Raw genomic sequence first — 18,441 nt, forward strand, 5'->3', positions numbered from 1 at the left:
TCAACGACCTACATATTCCATCCCCACCACAAACCTCTACATCATATAATTAGAACTACACTTCTCATTCTACCATTTTAATGGTAAAAAGCTCCAATTATATTGTAATTACAGTGCTATAAGTAGTTTTATCAATTCATTTTGTTAATTAATTCAACCTTTATTTCAAACTGTTTTTTAATTAATGATTGTTGTGAAGATAAATTAAAGCAAAAGATTACCAAATTTTGAGGAGAGAGAAATCCTTGAATATGTTTATGGTTTGTGGAGCAAGAAAGCTCTGAAATTGGTACATATATGGCTTTAAGAAGAGAAAAAAAATGGAGGTATAGTTGTTTTAGGACTTTTTGATACAAGCAGGTGAGTCTCCAATGTATAGTAATTAATTCCCTTACATTATGCAAGTGTAATCAAACAGATTATTAAAATAACATTTATTAAACCCGTTTCACCATCTTTTCCCTTACTATTCCCTTTCTATTCCAATCATTATACCAAACAACCCCTAAATATCTATGATCAAATCCGTATCACCACAATCAGTTTGTAAAAAAGTAAAAATTGCATAAATTTATATTACATATATACTTAACATTCTCCTTGATATATATATATATATATATATATATATATATATATATATATATATATATATATATATATATATATATATATATATATATATATATATATATATATATATATATATATATATATATATATATATATATATATATATATATATATATATATATATATATATATATATATATATATATATATATATATATATATATTATTTCATTGAATGTGCATACATATACATCAATTATTGATCGATGACGCAATTGTCAAGTTATGCTCATACCATTTTTATTCCACACGATTATTACACGCATAAATTTGTATACAATAATGGTGTTTGTATATAATAATGGGTTTAGTCACCTCCATTCTTTCTCTAAATAAAACTTATAGAAGCGGAAACAACTAAACTTAAGTTATACATTAATGAAACAAACTAATTTATATATATATATATATATATATATATATATATATATATATATATATATATATATATATATATGCTAAATTCATACGTCCCTACCTTAATTTTCTACTCCCTCTATTTAAGTTTATTTGCTATATTTTAATTAAAAACCTGTTACAATTTTAATTAAAGTATAACATATAAAACTGAAACAGATAAAGTAATTTGAAAATAAGGTTACTAAAGTGAGTAAAGAGGTAAATGTTTGAAAGATGAGATTAATTTAAGTTTAAAGGCCTTGAGTTCGAGAGGTAAAACACTCGACCACTGAGCTCTATATATCAACCTGATCTTGACTTCAATGGGATGATATTTTTAAGCTCAAGGATTTGTTGAGCCATATTTTCCATTTGCCACTTCTTTTGTGGGAAAATATCTCTGATCTGCCCTCTGTCATATTTGGTTGTTGTTCTGGTTTCTTGCATAGCATAAAGTTTCTCCCTCCACATGACCCTATCTCATCCAATGGGCTTAAAGCTGCATATTATCATTATAATTATAATTAATTAGATAGTATTAATTAAAATTATACATATTTTTATTTAAAGCGGTCTTACTTTTGTACGAGACATTTATAAATAGGGCTAAAAGTCCAATTAATTAATTAAAATATCCATTTTAAATGATAAAATATATATTTTTTTAATTAGGACATTTCAAGTAAACATTTCTTACGATGAAACAGTCACAATTAAATGTACTAAATGACATAAGTCAATTAAACAAATGTTATTACAAAAGCTAACTAACGTATCCTACGTGCTAGCTAGTTGATACTTAATAGTTAATACTACTACATGAAGTTTCCTTTGTCCCTTTCAAAGAGTTTTTTATGCAATAAATTATTTAATGTTAGTCTAGTTTTTCTCTTTATTCCCTTACTAAAATATTATTGGATTTTTTCTTAAATAGTTATTTGCTTGGTTAACAATTAATTAGCACAAAACATTAAATATTTGAGAGTACCATAAATCTTATATATGTAAATAATTAAAAGTAGATATTTGGTTGATAAAAAGCAAGAAAATAGAATTTTTAACTTTCTAAAATAAAGAAACTTAAAATTTCAAAGAGTAGTTGATTTTCTTATATTTAATTAACCAACAATTTTAATCGCTTCTTGTTAAACCTAATTCAATTATTTATGTTAAATTAATGTGAATGATAAATTTCCACGTTCAAACAATCAAATTAAATGATTGATCATTATTTTCTCATTTTAGTACTTGCTACAAAAATTTCTATAACAAAGCTCATTATGACAAATCAAACCAATTAACATCTCTCGTACGTACATACTAATCTTCTTATTAAGCATGATCAATTATTAGCGTATAATCAAATTTTGATAATGTTTTTAAATTTAGAAAGCGATCTATTTTATACGATAAAAAATTAATAATAAAAAAATGAAAATACGTATTATAAGACTTTACCATCTGAACTAACGTTAGTGCAATATAGAAGAAACTTGGTAGGATCGGAAACCAAAATGGGAAGGCGATGTTCCTTAGAATACAACTTCAAAGCAGAATCAATGACTCTCTCAACAAGATCATCTTCATTAACAACAATTCTTAAAGGACCAACACTTCCTAAAACATTTATTATTACTAACAAACGCCTATTATTTATATTTCCCACTTTTTGACGACACTCAAAACAATTGCTACTTATTTTTTGCTCCTTTTCTCCTAATTTGTTCATGTTTTTCTCTGATACACTCCACTTCATTTTTTTTAATTATATATATAAATGTTTTTGATAGAATTAAGAAATTAATTATAGAAGCTAATTAGAAAAATTAATTAAATTGAAGGGTGAAAGGAAGTGGGTTAGATGATGGGGTATTTATAATAAGTGCTACTAAAGCTGGGAATGAAGGAGCCAGGTCTTTCTGGTTCTATACCTTCTCTTTCTCAATTATTTGGAGAAAAATACTTGTAAATTATAATTAATTGTCACTTTCAAATTAAAATCAAATCATGCACTAATAAGAGTACATGTAGGGAAAAGATAGTATATGGAGTACGGCCTAGTATTCTTGTAAGGTATAATTGATTTCATTTTTGTCTTATTTAAATATGTAACTTGACTAGTTAATGTATAGACTTGTTAATTTTTTAACTATATCCAAAATCAATTCGGAACTCTATCAGAAATAAATAGGTATAATTTGGGAAGTTAGATTCGAAAAAATGACCCAATCTGAAAATAGTGACTAAAATCAACTGTAAGTCGAACTTGACCGTTTTTGATTTTTTTTTAATTTTGTCAACTTTGCAGCTCTATAACTTCATTATTATAAAAAAATTTAAAAAAATTCACTTAACTTGGATAAAAGATATATATAAATAAGATGAAAAATGAGTAGTTTGTGATGAGATTACGATACATATAATTAAGGTCATTAACAAAAATTTTCAATATCAAATTAATAGGATATATATAATTGTACAAGTTTTGATGTACAATTGGTTATTCCGGTGAATGATAAAATTTTATTTGTCAAAGAAGAGACAGCAAGAATAAAACCTAAAATCTCGAAAACAAAAAGTGATATATGCTTTAAATCTTTAATAGAGATAGGACCTTTCAATTTAAACGTCGTAAAGACGGAATAAAATAAAGTAAAATTTTATTGAAAAAACATAATAAAAATGTATTGAAAGGAAAATAATACTTCTAAGAGGTCGCTTAAATTGCGTGTAAATATTTAAAGAGTAAATAAAAATCAGACTAATAAAATAAAGGTAAGTAGATGTGCAAATGATGTAATTGAAATAATTGTGATAGAGATAAAATGATTGTCAAACTAAAAAAATAAATAAAAAATATGATGATTTTCCTCATTTGGAGGAAAGAATTTCCTCACCCTGCCCTACGGTAAATTTATACCCCAATATGAGGGAATTAATTACTATTTTATCTAATTTTTATTACTTTCTAACTAATTTTTTCACTTCTCTAACAATCAAATTCCTTTAATGTTCCAGAAAGCATCATTGCATATTCGCATATCCGGACAATCCAGTCAGTACTTTGTACGGGCGGATCTTTGCACACATATGAGTATATCTTTATTCCATTTTTTTTATTTATTATCTTAAAATCAGTTTGCGTCTTTGTGGCAAAATACCAAATGTCAGTTGCTGACCTTACAAGTCTATTTAAAAATAATTTCTTGTGTGGATCGCTAATTATTATATTTTCTTATTTAATTGTTTTAAATTATTAATTACTATGTAAAAAAAATCATATAATGCACGAATTTTTAAATACATTAATATTTTAATAAAATTTTAGACTAATAAAAAAATATTAAATTTTAGATTATTTATATTGTAGTTTTTGTCACTAAAGTGTTAATACATTTTTAAAAAAAATAATTGCATTACCGAAAATCAGACAATATTTTAAGTTGATTGATTTTTATTGCACTATATTTGGTAGCTGAGATAATTTGATTGCATACAGTCTAATTACAATTGGATACTTTTTTGCATTAATTTATTTGTTGCCAAATTGTCATTCGGTTCAATATTCTTGACATTTTTCCTAAAATTCAAAATTGTAATTATGGTAGTCTAACAATGTAAACAATTGATATTAATGATCTATTAAATAAATTTTATGCCATTTCAGTTTTAAAGAACAATTGCTGGAAAAAAGGCAATTATGTACTTCTAGTAATTTCCTAAATTACAGTATAATTGGAATATATGTAATTTATTATGCAGTATAATTATCTACATAGTACATTATACATTAATACATCATATATATTACATTGTAATTCCGATAATTTATTAGATAATATATAGTTTTGTACACAGTATATCATATATTTTCTAGTACAATTTTTTAAAGGAAAAATTATTGTGAATAATCCAATATATTTTCAATTACCTGCCAATAATTTCACCTTTTGAATTTTTTTTAATAATCTAATCTTTGCTTTTAGTTTGTTGCCAATGGACTCTTCAAAGAAATTACCTACTATAGCAGGTTACCTCTCATCTTCTTCCTTCTTTATAATAATCATTATAATTATAAAAAAACTAATAATAGTCGTAAGTTTTTCACTTTCCTTCAAAGTAAAATACCTTTTTTAATTAGCGGTAAAGAAAAATTGAGTATTTTAAAACTTGTAGATTTTTTGATAATAATTGAAGAGAAAATATGTTAAAGAAATTAAAAGAGACTTAACATGTATGGATGAGATATATTGGATAATTATAAACTAGTGGTAAAGAGAAATTGAGTACTCCTATTTAGCTTCTTGAAGGGTCCATTGGCAACAAAATGAAAACAAAGGTTGAATTATTAAAAAAAATTCAAAAGGTGGGATTATTGGCAGGTAATGGAAAATAGGTTGGATTATTATAAAAAAGGAGAAAATGAGAGGTAACCTGATATAGCAGGTCATATTCTAAAAGTTCTATTGGCAACAAACTGAAAGCAAAGGTTGGATTATTAAAATTTTTTCAAAAGGTGGGATTATTGACAAGTAATTGAAAATAGGTTGGATTATTCACAATAATTTTTCCTTTTTTAAACAGTACATTTATGTATAATAGTGTAATTGAAATAATAGTAATTTATGGCATCCATCAATGTATAAATTTTTCCAAAAATGTAAATTTATAAATACGGTAAATCCAAAAGAAAATGTCAATTAGTCAAATTCCATTAATAGCATTCAATGAAAAAATAGACAAATATCATACTCACAATCATACTGCCTTATACTATTACAATAAAATTAATAAAGTGTATCATATTATTCTTATTACTTATATGGAGTACTGTTTTTGTTAAAATAATAGTTATGTAAATATATATTTACTTTGTTCTTACTTTTTTCTATCTCCTAAATATATTCTCTTTAGGGTTATAATTGTCTTTATTTAATATAAATATATTCAGTTTATGATTTTTGTGTAAAATTCAAATGTAACAAGTAACAACTAAATCAAAATAGTTTTCTCTCTCAGAAATTTTTTTTTCTGCTCTAATTGACACTTCTCCATTCGTACATCCACTCTCCCACAGTGATTTTTAGTAAGGGGTAGATCATACGCTTTCTAAAGAGAGGTCAGAGGAGGAAAGATATTTGTGAAAAACCAGCCCGCCCATCTTTCATAAGACCGTCTCACGGTGAGACAATCTCAAAACACGAAGTCTATAAATTATAAGTTTTTATTATTAGACTATTTAAGTCCAGTATGAGACATATCTCACGGTAAGACCATCTCATAGAAGAATTTGTGAAAATACCATAAAATCTAAATTCACACTTGTATATGAAGCAGTTATTTCAAATAATTTGGGCTGACCCAATTGAGTCGTCTCAGAATGTGACGCCGACCTCAATAAAAAATTCGTGTAATATCTATTGTACATAGATATAGTGAGAATTAAAATCTTATGATTAGACTAACCCAAAATTCTCTTTTCTTGCATGCACGAATAAATTTAGATAGAATTTTATAAGTATAGATTAATATTAATTATAACTTTTAAATTAGTTATTAAAGAATTGAATGACAGTACACCATACAGTTAATCTAAAATATCAAAAGTGGGAGTAATACAATATATTTTCTATATATATCCCTCTCAAATAACACTATTTTACTAATAAAATATCACATATTTAAATTAAATGGTAATACTCAAAAAAGGGCAGAAGGAGTATATATTTACATACATATATATATATATATATATATATATATATATATATATATATATATATATATATATTTACATACATATATATATATATACATATATATATATATATATATATATATTATATATATATATATATATATATATATATATATATATATATTTACATACATATATATATATATATATATATATATATATATATATATATATATATATATTTTTACATACATATATATATATGTATATATACATATATATATATATATATATATATATATATATATATATATATATATATATATATATATATATATGTATATACATGTATATACATATATATACATATATGTATATATATATATACATATATATACATATATGTATATATATATATACATATATATACATATATGTATATATATATATACATATATATACATATATATACATATATATATATATATATATATATATATATATATATATATATATATATATATATATATATATATACATATATATATATATATATACATATATATATATATATATATATATATATATATATATATATATATATATATATATATATATATATATATATATAACATATATATACATATATGTATATATATATACATATATATACATATATATATATATATATATATATATATATATATATATATATATATATATATATATATATATATATACACATATATAAATATATATATATATATATATATATATATATATATATATATATATATATATATATACATATATATATATATATATATATATATATATGTATATATATATATATATATGTATATATATATATATATATATATATATATATATATATATGTATATATGTATATGTATATATATATATATATATATATATATATATATATATATATATATATATATATATATATATATATATATATATATATATCCTACCTAATGTATCACACTCATAGAAAAATTATGAACAAGGTCTGGGGAGGGAAGGACGGCGACAACTCATACTCATAAAGGAGAGCGCGGCCAAAGGAATTCCCCGGCTCGAGAAAGATAAAGAGACGTATCTTTACGGGGAAAATAAATTAAATTCCTATAAATAAGATAAATAAGTAGAACCACTACAAAATAAAAAGAAAACAATAATACTAATAATAAAAAGAAACGAGAGAAGCAAAAAGGCAAGAACACCAAAAGGTACTTGGAGAGGAAATCAGTAGTCTAAAACATGGATATGGCGCGTTCAAATACCCCTATTCCTAGTCAGGTCCTCAGAGAGGTTTAACTCATGCAAGTCAACTTTTATTTGCTCATCTAAAGTTCTCCTGAGTCTTCCTCTACTCATCTTACCCTCCACTATAATGCTTTCCACCCTCCTCACAGGGGCATCGAAAGTCTTTCTCTGTACATTTCCAAACCACCTCAATCTATTCTTGCGTATTTTTCAAGAAATAGGAGCTACCCCTAGTTTGTCCCTAAACTCTTGGTTCTTAATTCGATACATCAATGTGTGCACACACATCCACCTCAGCATACGCATTTCTGTAACTTACATCTTATGTTCAAAAATCTTCTTTACAGGCCAATATTCGGTCTCATATAGCAAAGTAGGTCTGATTGCCACCCTGTAGAATTTTCCTTTTTACTTGCTTGGGAATTCCCTATCACATAGCACCGCGGTGGCTGCTTGCCACTTGAGCCAACCCGCATGTATACGATGATTTACATCTCCGTCAATCTCCTCATCCCTTTGAATGATCAATCCCAAATACTTGTACTTGGTCATGCCATTGACAACTGCTTCATTAATGGACACCTCTGGTTCACCTACCGGTGATGTCCCACTAAAGTTACAGCGCAAATACTCGATCTTCGTACGACTAATGCGTAACCCTTTACCTTCTAAAGCTTCCCTCCTCTCACTCAATTTATTTCTAACCTTCTCTCTAGTTTATGCTACCAGCACTATGTCGTCAGCAAATAGCATGCACCACGGTACCGTCTCTCAAATAGATTTAGAAATCTCTTCCATAATGACAGTAAAAATGAAAGGGTTTAGAGCTGATCCCTGATGTAGCCCAACTTTAACCGGGAAAGGCTCTGTTATCCCCACCGGTGTTTGAATGTTAGTCGACACTCTGTCGTACATATCCCGTATAGCCTCAATGTACACTGAAGAAACACCTCTAGCCTTGAGGCTATTCCAGATGATGCGTCGTGGTATGCTATCATATGCTTTCTCCAAGTCAATAAACATCATATGCAGATCCTTCTTTCGCTTCCTATATTTCTCCATCAGTCTCCTCAAAATGTGAATTACCTCAATGGTTGACCTTCCTTGCATAAAACCAAATTGGTTCTCTCTAATCACTGTTTCCTGTCTAATTCTCCTCTCTATCACTCTTTCTTATAATTTCATTGTGTGGCTTAGAAGTTTGATTCCTCTATAGTTCTCACATACTTGCGCATCGCTTTTGTTTTTAAACGGAGGTATTAGTGTGCTGTTCCTCTATTCTTCTGGCATCTTATGTGTCCTCAAAATCGTATTAAAGAGGTTAGTCAGCCAATAAATGCCCTGTTCTCCTAAACCCCTCCACACCTCAATCGGGATGTTATCTGGCCCGACTGCCTTCGTTCTCCCATCTTTTTGAAAGCTTCTCCTACTTCTTCTGTGGTAATATCATTCGTTGACCCATCTTTCAGTGATCTTTGGACATCAGAAATATATATATATATATATATATATATATATATATATATATATATATATATATATATATATATATATATATATATATATATATATATATATATATATATATATATATATGACAAGAGTTAATTGACACTTTTTTATGTGTCTCTTCAGTTAATAGACTCTTTATGTGACTTAAGAGTCATTTATGATTTCAACAAAATATTAGTAAACCAAAGACACAATAATGTCCATAAATAAATTATTAGTGGTTGTTATTAACACATACAAAATTCCAAATAGAAGATAGTCAGCGAGATAATTCCAAAAACTAAGAATCAGAATCTGTCTGACAGTATGGCTAGATGCATGGTTTTACTGCTGGTAAAATTTCACGTAATAGTTATTTTTTAAATTGATTACTTTTAATATCAATCGTCATAATAAATTATAAATGAATCTTTTATCAGAGGTGAGAGTTTCTTTTTGTTATTGGATATACACAAAACAATTAAGATCAATGTAAAAGAAGAGTTAATTGCGTATAAAATTTGATAAGGTGTCTTCCAAAATTAATTGGTTATAGGAGGAGTATTAACTTTTTAAGATTATATTATATATTGTCAATATTTATCTGATTCTTTGATATTGAATCATCTGTAGATTATTTTTCATCATCCCTCTTATATGTGAGCCTAATTTTTTGAGTTGGACAAAAACATTATTCTTTTCGAATCCAGAAGTTGTTTTTATGGAAGATCGAAATTTTGAAATTTTTTTTCAATTGATCGATAACCGTCGACTTTGATACTATGATAAAGTTGGGATGAAATATTATCAACGTCAACATATAATCGAGAAAATAATAAATGCAACTTATTGGCCAAGGTGGATTTGGTGAGGTTTACAAGGTGAACTCTTTGATACATAATATGTGTTTTTTATTTGGCATAACTTGTTTTTAAATATTAGCCTAATTTTATAAGTATATCAGTTATTCGACTATAACTTTTTTTGTATGTTAGCTATTTAGAACCCTTTGTTCAAATTCTCGATTTCCAATGTATAACATATAATAAGAAACTTTTGTTTCAAGTATTTAACTTATACTATCTATAAGAATTCGAGTGTTAGAGCATGTTTAATTTTTCTACTTAAAATTATTATTGCTCTCTCCAATACGTGTTATATATATTTAACTCGAAAAACTCACATTCTCTAACAACAAGAGTAAAACAATTAGTTTTAACCATTTCTTTCTACCTCTCAATACTTACGTTCAGGGCTAAATATTTTAGAGAGCAAAAATTTTATTTTTACATATATATTGATATTAACTTGAATTAAATTTTGATATAATATACACTCTTTGCTAAGTAATATGAGTTATTAATGTTTTTTATAGAGTAATTCAAATATCAATAATAAAAAACATTAACATATGATATTAATTATTACGCCCTAAATTTTTAGAGATCCTTTTTATTTTTCACCTTAGGACCTAAAAATGAACAAGATGGCCACTAGGAACAAGATGGACACTTTTTATTTTAGCTGCAAACCTTCAACATAATAATTTGGTTAAAATCCTTGGATTTTGCTTATATGGAGAGGAGAAATTGATTAACTATGAATTTTGTCCTTATGCAAGTCTCGACAAAGTCCTATTCGGTAAGAATAATTCATTAAATAAATAATATTCTATTATTAATTATATGTTTTCTTCTAATAATTTGTAATAATATATAAATTGTAGGTCGAATAAGGCGTTCATTGGATTGGGAAACCCGATATAAGATCTTACTTGGGACTGCTAGAGGGCTCTTATACCTTCATGAAGATTTTAGACTTACAATAATTCATCGAGATCTCAAACCAAATTATATTTTGTTAGATAATTCTATGAATCCTAAGATATCTGATTTTGGATTGGCAAGACTTGTTGGAAGAGATCAAAGTAGCCAAATTGGTACAAGTAGAATTGCTGGAACGTAGTACGTACATCCAATACATTTTTTTTTTACTTCGTAGTTCTTTCCATCTTATATGTTGTTGTCCTTGCATTTGTCGCTAGACCTGTCCACGACTAGAACTTCGATTAACGATCTTCAAAATAAATGACAAAATGAGCCAAACTGACTATTAATTAGCTTAATAGAAACTCTTGTGTGGACTCGGTGCACATTAAAATAGCGAGGTGTGTATTAATCTTAATAGGCTAATGGCCTAGAAGAGGAAAGTAAAGGATGTAGATTAGTAAAATACATAGTAAACAATATTGTTTAGTAGAGTGACGAATAAAGATTGGTGCGTAATAAAACAAGTGTGAACAAAGTCTATATTAGACTTAGGGTTGTTTCTGTGATACAAGATAAGTGCATATCACCTAGTTGAATTCATAATTTTATATTGGTCAAAAATGTTTTACAATTAAGTATATATAGTGTATTTCAGCAAAATTTTGTTGTTAACAATACATTAAAACCTTGATTCAGTTGAGTCAACAAAAGCCCCTCGAATCATAATTACCCGACTTAAAATAACATAACCTATAAAAGTAGCCCGTCCTTCAAATGTTTCAATCATACCAATTTAAAGAATTAACCCAAGCAAATACGTTGTTCTAATAATATAAAACCTACTCAACTGACCATATCTACAAGATTATGTAGCACTAACGACTCATAGTATTGGTGTAGATATATGGCTCATGACCTAATTTAACCAACTCGGTTGATCAACCATTTTGATATCACTATGTGTTACTAATGACTCATTGCGTATTGCAGTGGATACATGGCACCCGAGTATGCATTGACAGGACGATTATCAATTATGTCAGATGTTTACAGTTTTGGAGTGATCATTCTAGAGATAGTAAGTGGTCACATGTGTAGCTCAACCATCTTCCCCTATGACAAAGAAAGTCTATGTCTACGAGTACGTATATTCAATGCAATCCAATCCAATAATTTGTATTCTATTCTTAGATTGCACCTACATTATTCTGGCTCTTTGATGGACAATGCAATCTATTTTACTTTTTGATGGGTGTTTTAGGCATGGAGTTTATGGAAGGATAATGCAACACTAGACTTGGTGGATCCAAAACTTGATGGAGTGTTCCCTATTGAAGAAGCAATGAAATGCATACACATTGGTTTGCTTTGTATTCAAGAAGATGCAATCAAGAGGCCATCAATGGCGACGATTCTTTTAGCCCTCAATGGCCACCATGTAGATCTCGCGGAACCTGAACCACCCTTGAAGGGTCCATCAACCATCAACTCCCATAGGTTTGCACGAAATGAGAGACAAATATATTCCAATGAATTTTCTTCATATTTTGAAGATATGACAGAAATATATATCCTCGATAGAGGTTGTTTATGTTACTTTCGCTTGATTTTTTTAGTTGCTACAGTTACTGTATCTGCTATTGTTGATCAATTGATTTTGTTTGCATATTACATGTATATTGCAAAATATAATCAAAGGAGATTTTGTTTAATTCATCTGAATCACTGAATGTATATTTTTTGAACATTAAACTTTTTAAATTGTAATCATATGTAATTAACGATATTAGGAATTATAATTATGGATTTAATAGCATGAAAAATAGAAGTATGACAATTTTAAAACAATTGTGAATTTGATAGCATGAAAAATAGACGTGTGAGCTCAAGTCGTGTCCATAAGCTCAAATTTTAAAACCAAGGCAGTGGCACAAACAACATAAGCAAATGGGTCAATATGAAATACGATAAATGATCCATGCCATCAAGGACAATAATTTTTGAAGCTTAGTTTGAAAATTTTTATATAACAAAAGGCTTATTTTAAGCAAAAAAAACATGGGTACAAATCTAAAGTATGTTTACTGCTGAAATTTATTACTAATCAGTTACTCTCTTGTGAGACGACTTTAGCCATGCAACTGGTTCATACTTAATAATTTTTTTAAATATATTTTGACATATTAATTTTAAGATTTATAAGGACAATTTTAAGACTTAAAAATTCAATTTTAGACTTAATGTTTGAGCTATCATATGATATTTTAAAGTTGAAATGAGAATTTAATGTCCTATAATTGATTTTTGAAGCCTTTAAATTGGTTTTTTAAGCATTGAAATTGACCTTTTAAATTTTAAAATTGTCAAATTCTATGAGTTAAAATATCAATTTCAAATCTTTGAAATTGATTTTTTAAGTTTTTAAATTTAAATCTTAAAATTGACATTTTAATTTGTGAAATTAATTATAAATATATATAATTAAACCGACTTAATAAAACGCATCTCACAAGTAACGTGGTCTCACCCAAATTTTTATGATGTAATAGTGAAAGTTACCCTTTAAGTTTCTTACCGGCAAATTCTTTCGTCATTTTGCAATGTGGGACAATTTAGACGTGAATCATAACAAACCGGTTTCGTACTCTTCCACGTTTTGCTCGAGTAATTTCTAATTTTCTATCGTTTTTATTGGTTTCCATTTTGCTTTGTTTGACATTTCAAATTGAGAAATCTTCTTACTTCCTGATGGATTCCGACTATTATATTTGTCACGCCGCCGGCAGAGTATATTGTGGCTCCCCAATTTGGCGGAAATGTCGGTTAATTGGGAGATCCATCAACGATTCTCCAAGCGTTGACCCCCAAATATTCATCGACATTTGTGGCGTCTATACGTCATGAATCATGATTTCAGCAGGTTAGTAAGTGTTATATACTTTAATTGAGAGTACAAAATACAAGTATCTTGTTTTATTGAATCTGATTTGATCATAAAGCTTAAAAGATTGTTTTTTCAATTGTATAGCTGCCATTTTTTCTTCGCTGGTGTCACTGAAATTCATAGTTTGGAATTGAAGATTAAGGAAGTTTATGCCTTTTATGTAATGGGCATTTAGTAATGATAATTTTCGATCGCTGGTTTTACTGAAATTCAGAGTTTAAAAATTGGAATTGAACATTAAGAAACGTTTATGCCTTTTATTTAATAGGGATTCAGTAATGATAAGTTTTGATCAATTTGAGGTTTTGGGTTGGTGGGCTGGAGGGTTATGGTGCTGTTTGATGCAAATTTGTAGTTGGTGGGTGGAGAAATTTAAAAGGAAATGAGATACCATTTGACTTTATATGAACCCATATATTAGGACTTTGGAGAAGAAAGAGGAAAGAGCAAAATGAGGACAATTTGGGAATTGGGAAGGTTGGAAGTTGGAAATTTGTGGAATTACCTGCTCCTCCGCTAGTGATCTGGTGGCGCGCAGCAGAAGAGAAGGTATTTAAGGGATTAGGGTATGGAAATGGGGAATCTTTTTTCTAAATACTCCTCCGTTCAGCTCAATTTGCTACATTGTCGATTTCTTTGTTAGAGCTTTTTGATTATATGGTACTAGCAAATAGAGGTGAATAAAGGAGTATATGTTGTGAGTTGTCACCTTTAAGTGCCCTCAATTAGTTGGGTCTAGACTTGTGAGTTGTTAATTGTGACCTTTCACTTATCATATGCTCCATCCATTCTCATTTGATTTGCACCTATTTTAAGAGTTGCAAATATGATTTGTAGTTAGTATAAGTGGGGTCAAGAAATCAATGGAGGTGAATCAAAAGATGACTGGATTTGCGGCTGAGAATATAAGATAGTGGTAGGGAGCATTATCAAAAGCGAAAATAGTGTAAAGTAGGTGGGACAATTCAAAATAGAAATCAGGTTTAAATTAAATAGGACATAGGGAGTATGACTTAACTCTACACTGTTTTATACTTGAAATTTAAATTTTTGTATATTTTATATCTCTAAATAATTTTGAAAATCATGGTACTATAAGATTTATGCGATAAAACTACTTGGTGTAAAAATTTGCATATAGGGTCACATCATGGATGAAATATGAAGTTTGTTAGAGTACTTGCCTATTCACCAATCATCATAGCTTTTTTCCTATACGAAAATCTCCATGAAAACACTTATTTTATGGTGATAAATGTGAAAAGAAATGAACAAATTCAAACTTATGTAGTTTTATTTATATATTTTAGAGTCAGAGCTGTGGACTCCTTATTAAAAAAACAATTATGCTGTACTTCATTCATTTAGGTAAAATCCTTAATGGTCAAAGTATTGAATATCATATGCACATATTGCATGTCTTATGTAGGTGGGCATCAGGGAAGCTAGCCACAGGCTAAGCTAAGTACTCTTAATGGTAGTGAATTTTTCTTCTTCTGCATGACTTCTGTACTCTTGTTTGTTTTTTGTAAAGGAGCAGATATGGAAGTATTAATCGTTGAATGATCAGACTAACAGAAAAGCAAAGCGCCAGAAGCGTAGAAAACACAATCCGAGTCCCGAGATTCCTAGGAGGTGAGATTACATGATGAAAGCCTTTCAGTAGAAATTGTGGTTTTAGTGTTACAGTAGTATTGCATCAGTACATTATAGAAACTTCTTTTTCCCACAGCACTAAGTTTTTTCCTTCCACATGATCACTCTGGTATATATGTGTTGTTTCTATTTGAATTTTGTCTCAGCAACTATCAACATTACTACCAAACAATTTCTCAAGGATCCGGAAACCTTGGTATCTGATAATGCCATTTATAAGATCGGGATTTTTAGCACTAACTCAACCAATCGCTATGTTGGAATTTGGTATAATATTGAGGCTTCTGATGAATTAGAAATTGTATGGGTAGCCAACAGGGACAACCCAGTTAATGACACTTCTGGGGTGCTTAAAGTATCTGAAGATGGAAATCTTCAACTCTTGAATGGAGAAAACACGATCTTTTGGTCATCGAATGTATCTCATATGGCAAACAGCTCAGTTGCTCAGCTTCTTGACACCGGGAACCTTGTTTTGCTTTCAAGTGCGACCGGGAGGATGATCTGGCAATCTTTTGACCATCTCACAGATTCACTCATACCACAGAAGCTTTTAATTGACAAGAATATAGAAGAAAATCTACTACAATCATGGAAGAGCGTTTCGGATCCATCAAGTGGGCACTTTACAGTTACTTATTCCCGGCACACTTTCAGAATGTTTAACTCAGTATGATGATAAACCTTAATGGTGACTATTTTCTTGGTGTCCCGGCTAAGTATGTAGGGGTTGACAATGAATTTCGCTTTATGAATAATGACCGTGATGGCATGCTTGACTTCTCATTCTCTGTTGCAAATGAATCACTAATGGTACATTATGTGCTGAATTATGATGGAAATTTGATTCAAAAATTCTGGAATAAAGGTAGCAAGAAGTGGGGCATTTCCTGGCAATCTTTTATGTCTGAGTGTGATTATTACGGTAAGTGTGGTCTTTTCGGAAGTTGTAACCCAATGCATTCGCCAATCTGTAGTTGCTTAAAGGGGTTCGATGTATTCGAAGAACACCGTTGCAATGCAGTGAAAATGGTGGCAAAGTAGACGGCTTTCTAAAGCTTAAGAATATAAAAGTGCCGGATTATGCTCTTTGGTTGTTCGCAAATGATCAAGATCGTTGTAGGAGCAAATGCTTTCAAAGTTGTTCGTGTTTAGCTTATGCAAATCCTATGGGGATTGGGTGCATGTTGTGGAATGGAAGCCTAATAGACATACAAGAGTTTTCTGCTGGTGGTTGGTGCTGATGTTTTCATTCGATTGGCTCATTCAGAACTAGGTGATTGCTTTAATGGTCTCCTGCTGTATCTGTTATTCAATGTGTTTATTGCTTTAATGGTGGTGCTGATGTTTTCACAAATAAATTGTTCCCACACTTGGGTCTTGAAATTTCAAGTTTCTCAACTTAAAAAAGAGATATATTATAAGTTTTTATTCGAAATTAGAATGATAAAATTTAGGAAAAATTACCTAGAATAATCCAGTATTTTACTGATTTTGCTACAATAATCTCAACTTTTGATTAACCATGAATAATCCCAACTTTAGGGTCACTTATTCAAGAATATTGAATCACAGGATGGATCCAGCTATATTCACAGATTTGGTATTGTTCAAATTCGAAGTGTTAGAAGTTTCTATGGAAGGCCGTTTTTCAGAAAAATCAGATGTGTTTTGTTTCGGAGTGCTATTGTTAGAGATTGTCAGTGGCAGAAAAAACAGTAGCTTTCAGGATTCCGAGTCTTGGAGTATTTTAATATATGTATGTTACACTAAATGACTCAAGTTTCTCTTGTAGGAATTTGCAAGTGCTTTATGCCTTCGTATCTTAGTAGCTAATATTGATTTTCTTTTTGGTACTTGCAGGCATGGAAGTTATGGAATGAGAACGATATGCTTTCATTGGCTGATCCCGCAATTTATGATCCATGCTTCAAAGACGAGATTTTGAAGTCCATACGACTTGGGTTGTTATGTGTTCAAGAATTTCCGGAGGATAGACCAACAATTTCTGAAGTGATTTTCATGCTTGATGTTGATATTATCACCGATCTTCCTCACCCAAAGCCACCTGGCTTCACCCAAAGGCAAGTTTATTCTGCTGATAGGTTGATTCGAGATGGCCACGATCATTGTTCTGTGAGTCATTTTTCTCTGACTGATGAGTGGTCGATAGTGTGTTCTTCCTGAAGAAATCATGTAAAATCTGTGCTCAATTATGGTGTAAAGAATCAGAAGTAAATAACATGTAATCCTTTATGCATGAAATGATCACTATGAAAAGCAAAACTTCAGAATCTTTGATGGAGTTTGCTCTGCCTGATTGTTGAACCTCATTGTTTATTGTTCTCTCCTTTTTTGAACTGTGATAATATGATTTGTTTACCTTTCTTGAAATTTTAGCTTTATTGTCTCGAGATGATTTGTTCTCTCCACTGTTACCGCATTTTTGCACTATGAGCTCGGCTGTTTTCAACCCAATAAACCAAGTCTGAAGTGAGCACTTATTCATATCTATATAGAAATAGAATATATCAAAAGGTTCTGGAAGAAAGGGAAAGTA

At 29.0% G+C, this 18,441-nt stretch overlaps 3 protein-coding genes across 10 annotated transcripts; 2 read left to right on the plus strand and 1 right to left on the minus strand.

The window, feature by feature from the left end:
- Positions 1–1,235: 1,235 nt before the first annotated feature.
- LOC130814891 (uncharacterized) lies at positions 1,236–2,823 on the minus strand. Its single transcript, XM_057681147.1, has 2 exons — positions 2,491–2,823; positions 1,236–1,531 (listed from the first exon to the last, which is right to left on the minus strand). The coding sequence occupies exons 1-2, from the start codon at positions 2,786–2,788 to the stop codon at positions 1,353–1,355; spliced, it is 477 nt and encodes a 158-aa protein (XP_057537130.1). The 5' UTR covers positions 2,789–2,823; the 3' UTR covers positions 1,236–1,352.
- A 5,192-nt stretch (positions 2,824–8,015) lies between these two features.
- Positions 8,016–13,010, plus strand: LOC130815778 (cysteine-rich receptor-like protein kinase 7). Its single transcript, XM_057682259.1, has 6 exons — positions 8,016–8,066; positions 8,369–8,394; positions 10,146–10,171; positions 11,239–11,476; positions 12,272–12,422; positions 12,543–13,010. The coding sequence occupies exons 1-6, from the start codon at positions 8,016–8,018 to the stop codon at positions 13,008–13,010; spliced, it is 960 nt and encodes a 319-aa protein (XP_057538242.1).
- Positions 13,011–13,799: 789 nt separating this feature from the next.
- On the plus strand, positions 13,800–18,275 carry LOC130814889 (G-type lectin S-receptor-like serine/threonine-protein kinase At1g11330). 8 transcript variants are annotated; one of them, XM_057681141.1, is made up of 5 exons: positions 13,891–14,201; positions 15,760–15,860; positions 16,028–17,157; positions 17,457–17,640; positions 17,745–18,275. In XM_057681141.1, exons 4-5 carry the CDS (start codon positions 17,458–17,460, stop codon positions 18,066–18,068), a joined length of 507 nt encoding a protein of 168 aa, XP_057537124.1. In that variant the 5' UTR covers positions 13,891–14,201; positions 15,760–15,860; positions 16,028–17,157; position 17,457; the 3' UTR covers positions 18,069–18,275. The 8 variants fall into 8 exon arrangements, 7 of the variants coding, with proteins under 7 accessions (XP_057537125.1, XP_057537129.1, XP_057537127.1 ...); XM_057681143.1 differs by having other exon boundaries at positions 15,766–15,860; positions 16,193–17,157; XM_057681142.1 differs by having other exon boundaries at positions 13,800–14,201; positions 15,760–17,157.
- Positions 18,276–18,441: the final 166 nt, after the last annotated feature.

Source organism: Amaranthus tricolor, chromosome 6 (assembly GCF_026212465.1).
Source record: "Amaranthus tricolor cultivar Red isolate AtriRed21 chromosome 6, ASM2621246v1, whole genome shotgun sequence".
NCBI lineage: Eukaryota > Viridiplantae > Streptophyta > Magnoliopsida > Caryophyllales > Amaranthaceae > Amaranthus > Amaranthus tricolor.